The sequence below is a fragment of the Diadema setosum genome, chromosome 11 (assembly GCF_964275005.1).
Source record: "Diadema setosum chromosome 11, eeDiaSeto1, whole genome shotgun sequence".
Taxonomy (NCBI): Eukaryota; Metazoa; Echinodermata; class Echinoidea; order Diadematoida; family Diadematidae; genus Diadema; species Diadema setosum.
Genome location: NC_092695.1, coordinates 10,232,678 through 10,251,717, shown reverse-complemented (window position 1 = coordinate 10,251,717; position 19,040 = coordinate 10,232,678). Strand labels below are relative to the sequence as shown.

The window sequence follows — 19,040 nt, the reverse complement described above, 5'->3', positions numbered from 1 at the left end:
TAAATTTCGAAATGAATAACAGTAACATTCAGCTGCGTTTAATGGTAAAATTAATGTTTGATGTTTGCTTTGACGTTCGGAAAAGAGTAACAATAATATTCAACTCCTGACAATGATGAAATAAATGCTGGATGTTTGCTTTTACGTTCGAAAGTAAATTGCAATAACATTTAGCTCCGGAAGATGCTAAAATAAATGTCGAATGTTTGCTTTGATGTTCTGAAGTGAATAACAATAATATTCAACTCCGTATCGTACGCTGATAACTTATGCCGGATGTGTGCTTTTACGTTCGAAAGTAAATGTCAATAGCATTCAGCTCCGGAAGATGCTAAAAATACATGTCGAATGATTGCTTTTACGTTTGGCATGTTTGGAAGTGAACAGCAGTAACATTCTGCCCCATACGATGATTAAAAAAATATTGGATATTTGCTACGGTACATTTCGAAATTATAAATATCAGTAACATTCAGCTATACGTTTCATGGTCCAAAATGTCTGATGTCTGCCTTGACGTTCAAAGATGAAAAACAGTAACATTCGGCTCCATGCGATGATAAAATAATTGTCAGATGATTCATTTCACTTTCGGAAGTGGACAGCAGTAACATTCGGCTCCGTTCGATAATGAAATAAATGTCGGATGTTTGAAATGAATAACGGTAATATTCTGCTCCGTACGATGCAAAAAATTAATAACAGATTGTTGCTTTAACATTTGGAAATGATTAATGGTATTAATCCGCTCAGTTAGATGCTAAAACAAATAGCGGATGTTTGCTTTCACGTTTGGAAATGGATTAGGATAGTATTCAGCTCCGTAAGATTCTAAAATGAATGTCGGTTGTTTGCTCTTACATTTAAAAATGAATAACGGTAACTTTCGGCTTTTTACAATGCTAAAACAAATGTCGGATGCTAACAAATGTCAGCAAATGCTCCCATTTTCTCATTTCAAACGTAAGTTTTGACCTCCTCAATATAATGGGCATCAACTTTTTAAATAATCTCTACGCCTATTTGTCAAATCGTTAAACACAGAGTAAGATGATTGAATTTTCTATTCATTTGTTTTAGACATGGGCATCTGTATCACTTCAATAATGCTTAATATTAATTTGTCTATGTTTAGTAGGACCGATTTAGTTTTTCTTATGTTTTTCCTGATTTTTTTTTTTTTTTTTTGTCACCAGATTTTACCTTCGACCACCAGAAAATAAAAATCAATGATATTGGTGGCCCGATAAAACTTAGTGCGGAGCCCTGTGTATTCTATTCTTCATTGTGATCGGCCTATACTTCCAGATTTTCATAATCGCATTGCTGGAAAAAAAAAAAAAGTTTCAGTGCTTGCGTTCTCGGGGAAGTAAACTTCGTGAAAGGCAAAAAAAAAAAAAATTGTTTAAAAAAAGGCACTACGAGGGAGATTGATGTTTTCACAGTGGAGCGTGATTAATGGCAAAGATATAACTGTCAACGTAAGCAGGTGCGCCTCGACGGCTGAGAAATCTACGCGCACGGTATGACTGTCTCCATCAAAAATCAAAACATAGTGGTTAAAGAAAAGCAAATGATGGGGCAGCGCGTAGTGCTATCGTAAAGCACTCCATTGGCACGGGTACTATGTGCATACCATGTACGTGTGTTCGGTAGGTGTTGGGGATTTTCCTTGTCAGCTGTGTATCGGGTATTTCTTCTTGGGCGCGCGATTGTTCTGGTCTCAGAATATTTACAATCGAGTGTGAAAACATTTGCATGTCTTCGCTGTTCACGCGCGCTTAATCGGAGATGCTGAGTGATGTTTGCAATTTCGATTCGAGCAACATGCTGGGAAAAACAATAAGTTAATTAAGATCGGGATATTAGATTTCCCTTCGAGGTAACCGAACTTCGAGTTATTCTTTTCGAGCTACGCGAATTTTAATACACGGAAACTCCATCGGAACAATCGGGACTTTCATTTTGCCCCCGAGGTAAGTGAAATTCGGCTTATCCGAGTTCGAGGTATCCGAGTTTGACTGTATTTCCCAATGACTGCATACATTCTGGAAAACCTCTGAAGAGTAATTATGGAAGGGATATAATTACTCTGCATAGTGCAAGTTATGTTTGTGTTGAAATGAAATACAGGTAAAATGATCAATGAAATACACTTGCACCACACAAGAAGATCAATGAATTTTCCAAACACCTACACCTTTAGAAGACTGTCTTCAGAGGCAAATATCAAGGGGGTAGATTTCTTTACATTTTCATTCTTTGTTATCATTTCTCCCATTTATTCCATGGCTTCAGAGTACAGAGGACAGAAACAAAGAAATGAGATCTCCCATTATCATTTCTCCCATTTATTCCATGGCTTCAGAGTACAGAGGACAGAAACAAAGAAATGAGATCTCCTTCAGCACTACAGGTGGCAAACCTATACAAGATATCGCATTTTTACATCATATCAGCAGAACTGTGCCAACATTGATGCTACAGTGGGCCATGTTGAACCTATCCTCTCCCCCCTCACCCCGGTCAGACTGGCAGAAGGATTTTAAGTATCTTCCAAGAACCCCACTCCGCTGCACTTCTTGAATGCGAGACACTATCTGCCTTCCAGAAACGTACAGTGTGGGGAAAATGGAAAGGATGAAACCAAAGCACCACAGTGTCCATCACTTTCTTCAAGGAGGTGCTCCAGTGTGTATTTAGTATCAAACTCCATGAGACAATGCTCCGCTTCTATGCACAATCCATGCACAACTCCACCGTAAATTCACTTTTTTTCATTGTCTCTGAGGTTATTGTGGCTGTTGAGCTGCTAGACCTTGAATGGCTTCGTTGACTTGTTTGCTGCTGAAACCAGTCAATGCTGTACTTGACTCCCGTCCAAACTCTGGCAACAGACACAGATACACAAAATGATGTTACAAAATTTGACAATGTTTACAAGTCAGCAGTACACCAAATGCAGTTTTTGTTATTTTCCTAAAATGCATTGAAGAGAAGAGGCTGAAAAAACAAACAAAAACAAAACCTGTGAAGGCAAGCATCATACTACAAAAGTTGTGTATTCAAATCCTACAGTTTTTGCATGTATGTGGTTTGGTAGAGCACAAAGGTATACTAACCACAATGCATAGTGCCATATACAGATGAACATCTGAAACATGACAACAATGTGCCAAAGTTTAAATGAAGTCCTGTATGTATATACCGCACATCAGCATTTCGCAAGTTTGTGTGTTTGAGACCATGGACCATTTTCCATTGGCATATGATACAGTCTTTGAACAGTTTTCCATGAATGTAAAATTTCAGAGCTCTATCTTGTACCATTGGTAACTCATGCATATTCAAAGACTGCAGGATGCTACTCTAAGACCAATTGTCTACAATATCCCACTTTCCCTCTGGCAATTACACCACGGATTAGTCATAGCAAAGTGTAGTAAAGTCAAACATCTGGGATTTTAGCAGTAATTTCAGAACATTTTTTGCATTCCTCAATAATTGCAGTCCATCCTGCCATATCTACCAGAGTATAAAATACCCACTCAGTTTAATAAATATTACTGACCCAACAAGGAACCCACAGTAGACAGACTGTCTACTGTGGGTTCCTTGTTGGATATAACATATTATCAGCTTGAAACTCATAGTTACAGGTTTGTTGACTACTGACTGGCAAGTTTGATACCTGTTTGAACATCATTATGGGCTACAACATTGTGTTATAAGTACATGCATATATAACAAGGCAGACTCGGGAAGCTTTGGCTTCCTGGATAAAAGGAATTAGAGGCTCACCATAGCGGGCATAAACAACTGGTTGGACTCCACTGCATTCTCTGATCAGGACCGGGAAGCGTGGATTAGCTTTCTTCAAGTCAACATAATTTGTCTTCACCCATTCTCTGAAAAACAACAATGTGTATTCATTGTTATCAATATGAGCAGAAATTACAATTCACATACATGATAAAGACAACATGGAAGAATGAATTGAGCATTTACCCAGAAAATGGTACAAGGCCGAAGGGAAATGGGATAGAGTTAACTTGGTTTAAAAAATATTTTCCTTTAATACTAAAGCTAAATGATGCCACTGTGCAATTAGGTTTCCTGTTTTACTAGAAGCTTCATTAAATTGTCCTTGAATACATGTACATTTCTTTTACAACTGAATTGAAAATATTCTACCAGTAGCTCTTATACATGCACACTAACAACTTTGCTGCTATGCAGCAAATTCAGTACAACTGAAAGGTTTAGAAACATAAAATAATTCAGCTTTTCCATGGACAGTGATAGAGAGCTAAAAATGTGCTTTATGTCTAAACCTTTGATGCGGGTACTCTGTACAGATACTTTACATTGAGGGCTTCACAAAACATAGCAAGGGAAATAGAAAATAAGTTCTGGTTGAGGTGAGGATTTAGCTTTTAACATTTTGCAAGATATTCAGAAACCACTCTATGAAATGTCAAAGAGCATGCAATTCTAAGGGGCATCAAAAGTTTATTCGATGAAAATCGATTTTGAAATGGCTGAGATATCCAAAAACAAGGTGAAACAAAGAGATCCTAATAAAAGGCGTGGCCTGCTGCCTTTTATTATTACCGTACCACTTTTGGATATCTCGGCCATTTGAAAACCAATTTTCATCAAATAAACATTGAATCCTTCTTAAAATTACATGCTCTTTCATATTTCATAAGAGGTTTCTCATTAATTCACTTAGGAATGTTCAAAGCAAAGATAGTAGATAACAAGATACGAAGGCGCACGATAAAAATGGACACAAAATGGCTACCCTACATGACACAAAAGAGAGCGAAGTACAAACTCAGTACACCTAGAAACATCATTCATTTCCAAAGGTAGTGGTATTCTTATCATCTTAAAAAGATTTAAAAATTATAGTCGTAGCTTTTTTTCGATGAAGGGGATAATTTTGAAGAACGAGATTTTAGAGTAATAAGGATTATTTCGTGGAGGTAAAAATTTGGCAACAACATGATCTCACAATAAAAAACGCTTGATAAACAACAACAACATCTTCAACGACAGCGCGTCTCATGTCCCCGAAGCCGCTGCTGTTGTTTATCAAGTGTGAAGACAGCGCGTCTCAGGTGACGTGCATAATACGCTTGAAGACCGCGCGCTGTCCATTTGTTTTGTAAGTTAAGCGTCTTTGGTTCAAAGCATGAATCCCCACTTAAACCAGTACTGTGCAGTCCCTTTAACCCTAATCAGGCTGGGGGGGGGGGGGCGGAATCTGCCCCCCCCTTGACGTTTCGCGCAATATCTTTGCAAAGCGATAAGCTCCCGCCGCGATGTTTCATGACTTTTTTCTTTCAAGTATCGCACAACTTTTGAGACCCAAATTGTTGCGCCCGCGCGTACCGTTTTGACGCGACGCCCGTTCGAAAAAAAATTGTCAACCCAAAAATTGCTCCAAAACGTGATTTTGTGTACAAATCCAATGCAAATTGTGTTTTTTCAATTAATTCACATAAAAATTCATATCTTCACTTAGAATGGCCGAAATTAATTTATTTTAGCATAATAATGCATCGAAAAATGTCTGTTACAAATTTTGGCCAAAAAACAAACAAAAACAAAAGGTCAAAAAACAAAGAAATACATAAGAAATTCAAAAAACAATAAAATACATAAGAAATTAATTTCAATACAGATTTTTTTTTATCCTATGTCTCAGAAGAATGATACAAGAAACATTTTAAAAAAGAAATTAGCTTAATTGGAGCATTAATAAGTGATTTACAGCCCAAAACTGATTTTATGCATAAATTACAATAATTCATCAATATAAAATATAAGAAAAATTTTTCGAAGAAAGCAACCATACATTTTGATAGAATACGTCGCGGGCGTCGCGTGTACCGATTTTCGGCGCAATTGCGCGTTCCATAGGCGAGATCTGAAGGGGGGGTGGAATCCGCCCCCCCCCCCCCCCCTCAGATATAGCATAGCCAAAAAAGCCCAGCCTGATTAGGGTTAAAGGGAAATGTCCTGCTATTCCACTATCATTGACATTCTAATGACAACAAAGTTTTATTGATGGATTATCATGACAAATATCTTTGGACAATGGATGACAGAAATCTTACAATATATTTCCTAAATTATACAAGTAATAAGAAGTATAATTAGAATTCTATTAGTAATAATGAAGTATAAGTCGAAGAGGTTAGCATTTCCCAGGTGTTTAAGGCAGTGAAGTCACATAATGAAATTCAAAGTAGGTAAAAATTCCAGGCAGTCCCAGTTGGCTATAAATACCCGTGTCAGTGAGCAGTAAGCATCTTTTCAAAGAGAATACGGCTTTAAATAGACAGACCAGCAACACCATGCAGTATTGGGTGCAATGCAGACAATTAGCTCACTGGTCCTTCTCATCATACAGACAAGCAATAAGTAAAGCACAATCATTGCTGTTCCAAAGGCACGGAGCATTCTTATACGTATGGACATCTCAAGTCAAGCAATTAAGCAAAACATCAGTATACAGTATAAGGGCCCACCAGTTTTGACTTCTGTTCAGTGTTGTAAAGGGAGGGTTCAGAACTGAAGAGTATCGATCAAATGAGATGCTGGGTGGGAACCTCTTCGACTTATACTTCATTATTACTAATAGAATTCTAATTATACTTCTTATTACTTGTATAATTTAGGAATTCTATTACGTAATACTCGTATAAGTCTTCAGAGGTTAGCATGTTCAAAGTTCCGTACAGAAGTCAGTCTAGTGGCATGAGTGAGGGCAAGAGGACAAGAAGGATGATGGACAGTTTTCACAACAAGGTTGAAACTTTGGTCATGACTCCTCATGCATAGAGAATATCTATCGATGGTGACACACATTGTCGCAAACAAGAGAAGAACTCGAGCAAAGTTTGCTTGAGAACCTACTAGTATAAGGTGCAAGGCATAGGTTTTGAGTATGATATCATTTTGATACCTTGCGTGCTTTAACTGGAGCAGGATTAAGCATGATAGCGCACAGACAAGTTAATCAAATACAATGGACCTCTTGTACCGATTTTCCAATCAAGACATAATCCTAATCATGTTCCTTAATATTCATGTACATTTGAAGGAAGAATTAGACATTAACCAGTTCATACTCGGCATAGTAATATTGCAGCAATAATTAGAGGCAAGTCCATTGCATTTTGGGTTGATAATAGAGTTTAAATTCATTAGTTTGGTGGACCGAATCTCCTAAACGAGTGGCCGAATAATGTGTCGCCATTTTCCAATGCACAACGTAACATGATTTATGGTCTTGTGTCTTATCTGACTCGTATTATGACATTGTTCTTAACTGAGATACTAATATACAGGTATATACACATACTATCACAATTTACATGTATCTTTCTAACTCAGTAGAACTGAGAATTGTTGAACTAATGTGGAATCAATTGTTAGAAGGTAGAAGGTTCAAAATGTACCAGCGTTCGTCCAGTCAGTTGTGGACAAGATTTCATTATGACCTTTATACTTCATGCGCGAAAGTTTAGAATTTGCGGCGCTTCTGTAGCTGTGAGCTGAGAATGTGATACCACTTTCATATTAGCATCCGTGGATGTCTTACCAGACCAGAGTCTGGGATGAACGCGGGATGACTGTGCTCCCAAATCCTTATGTATATGAGCACGAGGTATATACGTCCTGTGGTACCCTTTCATACTGATCTCGAAGACAGATCAAACTCGGTACATGTTCCCATAGCAACAATACATTCATACCTAATTGTATGCAACAGTCAGTACAGTGTACAGGGATGTACACGTACAGCTATTGACAGTATATTAGTTATATTTTAAGTGTTTATACAAGCAGCTGCGAGGGACTGGCTTTCAGCCTCCGCTCCAAGATGCTTGTCGTCACCGATTTGTTGGGATGTTTCGGAGGAATTATGAGTTTGCTTTCTGAACTTGCTCGTTGGAGATGTTCTGTGCATTTAATATACTCATGAAGAGTTGATCGGAACACAGAGTTTAGGGTTGGAGGTAAAAGAAGGCACTTTAATTACCTGGTTAGAGATATACCTTCCATATCTCTAATGTGCAAACGTGGCATCATCTTCCGGTAATGTCATAAGAACTAGATGTCTCAGCATTTGTGTACGTTTTGCCGAAACGAGCTAGGAAAATTGTTTTTGGCTCAAGGCACTGAAGGAGTCTATAGTTCATAGGTATCTTGAAACGATAAAAAGTGATTCAAAACAATTGAAACATCCCCAATGTTGTTGTATTTAGGCTTGCGAGGGTCGGAGTTAGATACACCCTTCATAAGTTCTGACTATAGGGGCTGTTTGCCTATGTCATAGCTCTCGGTTTCAGGTAGTATGGAAGACCGAGCAGGTCTATGAGTTAATCGTGGGGTGGGCTTTGTTGAAAAGCTATGCTATAGGCTTAGATGTTGACAACGTGTTCTGTAGACGGGTTAAAAAGGATCACAAGATTGTTCAGAATACAGACATTGCTACTGTCTTCAAGCACCCTCATTTGTTTTGTTTATTGGTATTGTCTCGCCATGACGATGAGAGGAGCTTTGCAATGTGCTGCGATGTGTCTGCCACTTGTCATCGCTAGCAGAGAGCACCCATGCAGGCGGCTAGTGTGAGCTGGAGGCTCGTCGGTGGGTGAGGGTGTGGGGCAAGAATTTTCTCTAGGAGTAATAGAGGTGGGGCTATTCGCATTTTGAGCGATAATGAGGCCCATGGCTGCCGCCGCCATTGGGGCAGTGAGGATTGCTCAGATCACCTTGTTCAGTTGAAGCTTGTGGAGGACTGAAAACGTTCTAGGGTAAGGAAAAAGGCATCAAAATTCAGGGCAATAAAACTTAGCTTCCATTTGACATGAGGAAAGTTGCTAATCCATATGTAGAGTTTGTGGATTGTGTGGTGAAAAACATGTAAAATAGTAATTAGTTGTTCATGTCTCTGCGAGACAAGCAGAAAACTTAAGAATTATCTACATCTGTTGAATGTGAAGCTGATATCCAATTGCTAGACACCAATTCCAATGTTGGCCGTGAATTCGTTCGGGTCAGATATGCTACTAGCTGTAGAAATGTCTGACCGAATTATGAATAAGCACATTTTTTGTACACGAGCCACACAGGGCTTCAAGATCGTTCTGAATTGCAAGAGGTTCACACACATTGCTATGCGGGGAATTCTGTTTGGCACTCCAGACTCTCTGAGCAAAGGAATTGTCATTGTTCAGAATTAACTACTCTCCATACTGGGATGCAAGCATCGCTTGAAATTATCATGCTAATGAAGGTGGAAAGTAATTCTTTGTCTTGCGAGACAGCCACCACCAAAGAATGTTTTGTATCGCATGACTAGATAACGACACCAAACTTCGTGTCGATGTCATCTTCTGCTTTACGCAGAGCATTAGTTGATTTATTTTTTCTAGTCCTAATTGACGAGAATGTAAATTTCTTTGTGGAAGGCATTAGAATCCCGAAATTTGGTTTCGTTGCCACACAAGATTGAATTTCCAAGGGCAGTAACCTTGTCAAGCTTGTTCTGAGGAAAAAACTGAAAATCATTTGCTGGGAATTAATATGAGAACCAAGGAAGGTCTCGACGTGCTTTGGGTTGAAACTGGATTTGTCGAAATCCTTACTGAAACTCTTTAAGGGTGACAAGTTGATCATTGGCTTTGTCAAGACACTCTTCTCTGGTGTGAGAAAGAATATGGATATCATCGAAATAGGTGATTGTTGTAATGCCACTACTCACCGAGGCAAAGACAGGTTTCATAACTTTAAGGGAATTCTGTGGGGTCAAATTAAGGCCAGATGGAAGGCACTGAAGGAATGCAGTGAAAATACTACTTAGTATTTCCATTCGAAAGACTATGCTTGATGAACAAGGTGAACGGATATGGATAAATATGCACCCTTTGGAGGGGCAAAATTAAGGCCGTAATCAAGCGAAACTGTTCCACTCTGAAGTGTTCGTATCTTACAAATTTGTTCAAGTTTTTCAAATTTATGATTGGACTTAGACCGCCGGTCTTTGGTAGCGCTAGAATAGAGTTGATACTCCATGTGAGGAATCTCTCTAATAGCTTGCTTTGCGAGAATGTTCGGAGACAATTCTTCATGGGTTGCCTTTTCCTCCTCGGTAGAATGTACACTTTGTAGAGGAAAAATTTATTGGTATGGGGTTGAAATGAAATTATTGGCTTCATAGCCAAATATTGTGGCCAATATCCAAGGCTCGGGAATTATTTTGACCAGTCATCTTTGGAAAGCTTGAGATTTCTAGCACTGAGCGGTCTTGGACAGTACTCATCCTTTTTTTTCTCTCTTTTTTTTTTTTTTTTTTGCCGGCTTGCGTAGAGACATTCATGACACACGATGTATGCTTATGTGACACTTGTCAATTTCTCTCAGATGTCTTTCTGAACAACTTTCTACCAAGTGGAATCGACTTGCTGCGCAAGTGTTGCTGAGAAGGGTTGAGAAGGGGTTTTAAGATACCTCGATGGTGCATGCTCGGATCATACGATAAGCAAAGCCCGGGAGTGTCAGGCCATCGATGGTGACATGAGTTGTTACAATTCTCGTTGTGTCAATTGCATGGATGATTATCCGTGCATGATATGTGAATTTCAGAAAGGATTTATCTATGTGGTAGAAGTCCCTTCACCACATTTTGTTGTAGAAGTTGGGAGCTCACAAGACCCAAGGCCTCGTGAAGGAGGATCGCCCAAATTTTGCTCTCGATTTTTGGTGTGAGAACTGCTTGGGCATTCGATGGCAATTGAGCATTTGCTTCGCGATTTTATAGAGCACTTACCTTCTGATATGGGCAGTGTGACTGCCTTCATTAGCAAATCAGCCAATTTTTAAATTTGGCCCAAATGAGATCAGAATTTAAGTTAAAATCAAATTTGGTACCAGGCTTTGAAAGAGTTTGGCTGTAAGGACATGGCATCCGGATCAATTCGGTTGTCAAAATGACCATAACCACAAGGGCAGAGTCAAGGCCACCCATACAGGGCAACGCAATCAGTTTTGCCAGGAAGGAGGCTGACATGAGAATATCGTCGTCTGTTGAGCTGCCGATGGGGATGGCTAGCTCGCTGAAGTCTTCGATGGGCGGGGCAGCGCCCCTGTCCTCGCGGACATGGCTCGCATGTCCGGACTAATCGCCGGGAGGAGAAGCTCTCCTGCACCAGCTGGCATGGCTCGCATGCCGTTTGTCATTACCACGGTGTGCCGCCGCCCTATCCATGAAGCGGGAGAGTATCTCGGTCTCTCTAGCTGAGCTTCAAGGCGGCCTTCCATGCCCTGATCTCCCCGCAGGGATGGGGGCTGAGAGGTAGCGTCGTCTTCCTGATCACTAGACATGGGAGTTTGAGATGTATAATCACGGAGGTGTCTCACCTCCCTGGTATAATTCACTGCCGTCACACTTGAAAAAGATGCTTACTGCTCACTGACACGGGTATTTATAGCCAACTGGGACTGCCTGGAATTTTTACCTACTTTGAATTTCATTATGTGACTTCACTGCCTTAAACACCTGGGAAATGCTAACCTCTGAAGACTTATACGAGTATTACGTAATAGAATTCAAATTTCTCTCTCTCTCTCTCTCTCTCTCTGTGGATAAGAAAATCTATGTCAAAGACAGTCAGTCCTTGGTTACAATGTGTAGCTGTCATATTTTTGTCTGGCAAGACTATTAAGTTAAAAAGTTATACATGCTGTTTAAAAATTATCCATTCAAGTTGCTGTGTTTAGGATTTTTTGCCTTTTATTGATAATCAACAAACAGAGATATGTACATCTTTGAAGTAGCTAGACTATTTTGTCACTGTTTTTTACATGCTAACATTTCAAGGTCAGGACCACACATAAGTACTGTTTTTCTTTCATCATTCAATGTACCTTTTGAAAAACAAACTGAATTTATTATTGATCTGTTTCTAGACCAACTACATTCACTTTTTAAAATCTTTTTGGTATGTTTTGAGCAATAGAAATAAACTTAAGTTACATAATAAATTTATAAAAATATGATGGCTGCATTGTGTAGAATGAATGGAAGTGAGGGATATGTATGGATGTTGCATTTGGGAAACACTGGTATAAGATGGGGGGGGGGGGGTCTTTTGAAGGGTGTCTGTTCATTTTTATTGGGGGCGGGGCAAAGCCAATTGTCAGCCATAGTATAGGGCAGCCCTCAACACTCCATCTACCATTCACTGATTCAGTCAGAGAAATAAAAGATTGTTTTGGTTTCGTTTAACATGTTTAATGCACTGGACTGCTGGTAGAGGTTCAACCATGGAGCTACCAAAAAGCCATGGTTCAACTGTAATGTCTGTAGAATGTAGGGCCTAACGTTTAATCAGATGACTGTCATATCATGTCATAATGTCACAAACCACTATTTCAAAGCCACCATACACAATCCCATACACACACCATGTATGATGTAAGTTTAGGTGTTTTATACAGTGATACACGGTATACACTATCATCGCAAATGGCCGAATGATCGTCGAAATCGCATGAGCAATTGCAATGCCAGTCTCGTCCGACCCTACATAAGATGTAAGGCGTGGGACAACGCAAACAAGTGCTTTTAAAGGAGTATAACTTGCACCCTACAATAATTTCAGCTTTGTCAACATACCTCACACCTTCACTTGCTTGAGACCTTTGGCAGAGATGAATCCTCAACTCCTTGAGATGCTGAGGTAATCTTCTCGCCGCTGCAGCCATTTATAATTCGTGATTTTCCTTGAGATACCTATATCAGATGACTCACAAGTTGTCCTCCGGTATACGGTTCACCAGTGTTCGATCGCAAGGTTATATCGTAGTCTTGCGCAAAAATTTGCACGCCCCAATATTGAATGCAATCATTCAGTGGAATGTTTGATATGTGCCAATAAATAATTTGAAGATGAATTTCATAAAATAATGCACCATTCACTGAAAATTCTACTGAACCATGATTTTGAGTCTTATGAATCCATTGTAACAGAGAAATAAATCCTACCTATCTTGAAAATGAAAACTCAGCAGTATTCAGGTCTAGAGAAAAAAATAGCACCCATATTCATTCCCATCATGCGGTTCGTGCACCGGCAGTTTTAATGGATGACAACTGATGACAACGGCTAAATTATATTGGTTGCCATTCGCATGAAATGACTGGCTGTGTCTTACGGGTTGACTGAGGTTGTAAACCTAATATCGCTGAATTGAGATGAAAGAGAGTGAGTATTAGTACATCAGTAAATGTCGTGTTTGATTAAGTGCGCTGCATATGTTTGTGACTTGTTTTGAACGTTCAATGTAAATCCGCGTAAATCATATCGATCGCAGCGCGCAGCATTTTGTGTAGCATCAAAGAACGTAAGTGCGCCGCAACTTCAGGGGACAAGGGAACGCATGTTCGCCCAACCCAGCCAGCAGCTAGTTAGTAGCTGCCAATGTCCCGTCATTCCACTGCTTTGGTGGTGCCGCCCATGGACGGTAATTGCATTGCAATATTGGCCTATCCCGGGCGTAAATAGCGTAATCGGGCAGCCGACTATTTAGATGAACGTCACAACAATACGTGACCAAAAAGCTCCATCTTTATCACGAATATCAGTGTTTGTTTATTTCATATTTTCATCACCCGTCGTCACCCTGTCTACCGTCTAGTATTTTATGGTGTTTAATTTAAATAACGTTAGGGAGCTTTTTAGATTTTAGACGCGCGGACGTTCAAAGGAAAAAAAAATGTTCTGAGCGTGCGCAGTAGCGCGTAAAGTCAATCTATTTTTAGCCTGCGTCGCCTGAGTTTTTCACTAACGTTACACGTACTGGGCTATTTTCACGTCCGCACAGTTTGCGACGTAGAGAGCTTCTTCATGCACGTATGGGGGCATGATTTTATTTTTTATATGTTGTGTCCTGCAGCGTAAAAAGCTACTTTTCCACACGACGCGGGGAGAGGAGAACGTCCAGCGCAAGCGTCCGCGCGTCAAAATCTAAAGCCCCCTAATTTACCAAAAAATGTTGTGAAACATTGTGTTACTGTTGACACATTGTCATAGATCATTGTATTGACTAATTTATGCACACTATGCCTAACGGTTACTCCCAAACACAAACGTCACTAAGTGTGTCGGCTAGATCTATATACATGCACCCCATCCCCCTCCCAGGTGCAGTAGGAGGATAAATGAGCTGCGAAAGGGATTCAGCTTAATGTTTCTACTAGGCCACAGTTTCAATTAGGCTACAAGTTAGACAGCTATGCTATGCGCATATAGAAATTCTATCTCTATGCATCTACAATGATGTGTGTCATATTGTTCAGTTGGAAACGTTAACACTTACAGTCTAAAATGTATATCTTCTTTACTTCTAAGTTGATATGTCATTTAATTAATAATCATGTCAATTGGTGCAGTGTTACTTGTCAAATCAGAAAGATTAATTAATTCTTAGCGATCAGAAACTATTTCATCATGAAGTCAGTTTGCCTAGTCTAATTGCTATGCATGAGCAAGTGAAAATCAAAATCAGGCAGGCGACTGTTTTGGAAGAATTAGAAAATAAAATGCTTGCCCAAATTGGGCAAGCACAAAATTTATAACACCCACAAACAAAGTCAACCATACAGAAGCCGAAAGATAATAACTGTTTAGTGATGCAACGCCTAACTATGCACTTAACTTTTATTCCAGCAACTTTCCAGCATGCACTTTAAATGAATGTAAAGAAGCCCCAATGTAATCCAACACCAACACTTGATCAGACTTAGTTTGTGAATACTGCTGTGTGTAAGTCAGCGTGTGTTGTTCATTCAAATGATTGTGTTTTATCAAGCCCTTCTGCAAAATCTGCATTCCCCACCGGGCAAGTGGTTACTAAAAAAAAAAAAAAAAAAAAAAAAAAAAAAAAAAAAGAAGAAGTTATGTAGCACTCTGCATACTGGAGATGCATTCCTACCACCATATATACATATTCCCCATATATTCCAAAAAGGTTAAGAAAAGGAATGGTGTTATAAAGTTAGTTATCATGGATTTAAAGTAAGGAAGAGAAAGTGATATTTGTGTGTAGTTTTTTATTTTTTATCTTTGTCGTTGAAAAATAATATAAAAAAACCCCACCCTACATGTAACTAGCATAACAACTAGTATGCCATAATATTGTTATTTCATTTCAGCAATCCCACTCTCTCCTACCCACCTTCAAAGTGACAGATATAAGATAGTTCGACAGATATAAGATAAAGGAAATCCTTCTGTATCAATCACTCCATTGCCTTGTCTAATGGAAACTTTTGTTTCTCCTGTGAATCCTAGTTCCAGTTTGAAGATTGTGATATCAGCGTTGAGCAAGCAAGATGGATCGATACGTGAAAAAGAGACAGATTGGGGAGGGATCCTTTGGTAAAGCCCTACTTGTACAAAGCAAGCAAGATGGGAAGGAATATGTCATCAAAGAAATCAATATTTCAAAGGTAAGATGTAGCAAGCAATGCTATTACAGTGGATAAATTTCCTATTGTCATCAATCCTATGTATCGTAAATACCGTTACAGCAAGATACTTGTCAACATTTGGGGAAAAACAAATCTCTGCCGTAATGAATCATTTGCTCTTTTGAATATCCACAAAAACAAAAAGGACCAGGATATTTGTCTGTTTAAGGATTATATTTGTACTTGCATGTCACTTATTTTTGTAATGTTTATGATAATGCATTACTATTCTACTGAGATCTAGTTTGTATGACTGTTTAAGAAACATTTTTCTTTTCAATACTCCTGATTTGTTTGATATGAATTGGTTGTGTTATCATTTCTGTGTTTTTTTTCCCACTTTTCTGCTGCATGATAATATCCCATAACGTATGACGCCATGTAAATATATGTGTGTGTTTGTGTTTGTATTTTTGTGAGTTTGTGTGTGTTTATTTGAGAATACCAGTATTTGGTATCACATGACAGGAGTAATCATATTCCATAAGATATCGAAATTTCACCTTTACAGATGAAAAGAAAAGAGCGGGAGGAGTCCAAGAAAGAAGTTTCAGTGCTAAAGAAGATGAGACATCCTAACATTGTGTCATATGCAGAATCTTTTGAAGGTATATTGAAATGTGTATCATTTTTCTAAAATTTATATTAGTTCAATCGTATCTGTGACAGATTGCATTTACCAGGTATTCTGTATGCTTGTTGTATGTATCTTCTCATATTGGAAAGATTCATATTTTCTCATCCTAATTTAGGCTAGAATTATGAATGTGACTGATTTAGCAGGTCACATTTTCTGCAAGGTAACAACAAATACATCTGAAATACTTTTAATTTTGCCTGTTGTGAAACAGTCTACGTGTAACTTGGACCACTTGAAGGAAATTTCTTTCATTCATCCAGAAATGTGTGCTCAATCTTGATCGATAGTAATTAATATTTATACTCTCTGGCATATAAACAAGGTGTAACTTTTTCCTCTCAATGTACGAAATAGTTCACATGACAAGAGGATATTTAAAAACAACTGATTGAATGTAAATTCTGTATTCCAGAACTCAAGTACCATGTTTCTGTTTGTTAGTTTCTAGGAAATTTCAATGAATCACTTTTAATGACTGCAGAAATTGAAGTGGTTACAACAACATTACCCTCCCTTGAGAAGATAAGAGCGCTATTAATATTAGTGACTCCAAGATTTGAATGAATGCTGTCCAATTTCAGAGAGGGGCAACCTGTACATCGTGATGGATTACTGCGATGGCGGAGACCTCTTCAAGGCCATCAATAATCGACGTGGCGTGCTGTTCCCCGAGGACCAGGTCATGGACTGGTTCGTCCAGATCTGCCTGGCACTCAAGCATGTCCACGACAGAAAGATCCTTCACAGGGACATCAAGTCACAGGTGAGTGACCGGTCACTGTAACTGGACGTCACTCTAAAGGGAGATTATAGCTGCTGTAAATAAAGTGGACATTTTTCATATGAGTAATTTTTCACGCTCAGCTGGTGTTTTTAATTCTGCGCAATTAAAATGTAAAATAGTATTACATGTAGCAAGCAAAACATTTGTAGTATGCTTTTATATTCAAGCTAGTTTCATGTTACATGATATGCCCAAAAATAACCACACCTCAAAAATGTCCCCTTTTTACGCTATATTCAGCTTGTGTGCAGATATTTACAGAAATGTGATGGCGAGATGAATGTATATGAGACCAAACACAGTGAAATCATTGTTTTTCAAAGTTTGGAATTGTTCCATTCTCCAGATTTTAAGCTTTATAGTGGTATATGAATTGTCCAACGTTATTCCTGAAACCTACCACACAAGTGGTGAGTAAGCTGGTGAGCAGATTAACAGATAAATAGGTGCAGTCATGTGTCCAAGAGATTACCCATAAGCATTTAATCACAATAGGTAATTTCCAAATACCAGAGCAACTTGCTCAAATGAACCATATCCTTTTGATTCTCCAAACTTTTATAGAATTGCAGATACAGACAGAAAGCATTATGATATCAGACAGTATATATTTGAAGCCCCTACCCTCCCCCCCCCCCCCCCCCCCCCCCGCCAAAAAAAAAAAAATGCTTTTCTCCTTTTCGGCCAAATTACCATTCTAAGCAGTTTTCATAGATTTAATGTCTGAGACATCATAATGGTAATGTTTTAACAGGTCACACGAATACAAGTGTACTGAAACTTGAGTACAATTTCCTGGGAAGGTGGGGGAAGTAATGTAATCAGTTCTGAACCAAATTAGTATTCATGATAAGGGTGACTTTCCTAAAGATGTAGAATTTTCAGTTCACCATATGTGTGACCTGAAAAGGTTTGAGGACATTAAAGAGGAGTGCAAACTGTAGAAATAGAGGTCAGAGGAGATGAAAATGAGAAGAGAAGGAAAGAGAAAGAAGTGAAAAGTGGAAGAAAAGTGGAGGGAAGAAAAAGAGGAAGAGAAGAAATGTGAAATTTCTTGTTGTATGTAACCAACAAACTTATCTTTATAGACTGCAAAGGCTACTGAAACAATTCAATTTGTCGTTGTTCCCATTCACAGAACATATTCCTGACCAGGAAGGGCATCATCAAAATGGGTGACTTCGGCATCGCTAGAGTGCTCAATAAGTGAGTATCCATTTGCTTGTCATTTTAGTAGTGTGTGTGTACATTTGTAATTGTTCATGTTTAATGTCTATCATTGAAATTGTCCATTACAACCCTCACATTTTGCCAGTACTTGGTTCTCTCATCTGATGGTGTACAAAAATCTTTCTTTCAGCACAATGGAGCTAGCTCGAACCTGCATTGGGACTCCCTACTACTTGTCACCAGAGATTTGTGAGAACAAACCCTACAATAACAAGAGGTATTTATGTATGCTTTTGATTTTGTTTGAATGATACATGTATTTTCAGTGGCAGTTTCATTAGGCCCAGGTTGTAGAGTACAGCATTATTTGTGTTGTGTAAGTGATAAAATATGTTTGCTTGCATTTGATGTTAGCTTTAGCTTTGTAGTTTATAGTAAAGTTACACCATGTTGATGATAGGCCTACAGGAGCAATGAGTTTGTATGTTCTTCTACATATACGTATGTAAACTATGACGTAATGTCGTATTCACAGATTTGAAATCAGTTTTTGATTCATATAGGAGGAATTGTGTGGTTCATGTGTGCCCACTATGTACAATTTATTGAGGATAGCTTGGTTCTTAGCTGGTGACATGATTGCTGACTGGGTTTCAGGCCCATGCTGGATTCAACCTTTTAATGCTGGCAGAGTGTCTTTAGCGATGGAATTAGTTCTGCTATTATATGAAATAATCACTGTCTGAAGTTTCAAGCTATGAAATCGTCAACTTTCTTCCATCATTTTTTTTTTCAGTGACATATGGGCTCTTGGCTGTGTGCTGTATGAGATTCTCACATTGAAACATGCAGTAAGTCATATTTTGTATTCCTCTAAAGTACCCATGTATATT

At 38.7% G+C, this 19,040-nt stretch overlaps 2 protein-coding genes across 2 annotated transcripts in view; one reads left to right on the top strand and one right to left on the bottom strand.

Moving 5' to 3' along the window:
- Window positions 1–2,007: 2,007 nt before the first annotated feature.
- Window positions 2,008–12,861, bottom strand: LOC140234824 (NADH dehydrogenase [ubiquinone] 1 alpha subcomplex subunit 2-like). The gene is made up of 3 exons (XM_072314862.1): window positions 12,698–12,861; window positions 3,802–3,908; window positions 2,008–2,887 (listed from the first exon to the last, which is right to left on the bottom strand). The coding sequence occupies exons 1-3, from the start codon at window positions 12,784–12,786 to the stop codon at window positions 2,793–2,795; spliced, it is 291 nt and encodes a 96-aa protein (XP_072170963.1). The 5' UTR covers window positions 12,787–12,861; the 3' UTR covers window positions 2,008–2,792.
- A 2,357-nt stretch (window positions 12,862–15,218) lies between these two features.
- Window positions 15,219–19,040, top strand: part of LOC140235017 (serine/threonine-protein kinase Nek1-like) — a 47,857-nt gene continuing 44,035 nt past the window's right edge. The window contains exons 1-6 of the mRNA XM_072315055.1: window positions 15,219–15,532; window positions 16,065–16,161; window positions 16,775–16,956; window positions 18,116–18,183; window positions 18,338–18,424; window positions 18,944–18,998. Of these exons, the coding sequence (XP_072171156.1) occupies window positions 15,416–15,532; window positions 16,065–16,161; window positions 16,775–16,956; window positions 18,116–18,183; window positions 18,338–18,424; window positions 18,944–18,998 (606 nt within the window). The 5' untranslated portion in view covers window positions 15,219–15,415. The remainder of the gene's footprint in view (window positions 15,533–16,064; window positions 16,162–16,774; window positions 16,957–18,115; window positions 18,184–18,337; window positions 18,425–18,943; window positions 18,999–19,040) is intronic.

Bases quoted from the DNA above. Each gene is read 5' to 3' on its own strand.
- LOC140234824 (XM_072314862.1), bottom strand. From the start codon at position 12,786: ATGGCTGCAGCGGCGAGAAGATTACCTCAGCATCTCAAGGAGTTGAGG. The intron at 3,909-12,697 runs GTATGTTGACAA...GTTGTTTTTCAG, and splicing joins CAAGCAAGTGAAGGTGTGAG to AGAATGGGTGAAGACAAATT. The intron at 2,888-3,801 runs GTGAGCCTCTAA...GTCTGTTGCCAG, and splicing joins AGTTGTTTATGCCCGCTATG to AGTTTGGACGGGAGTCAAGT.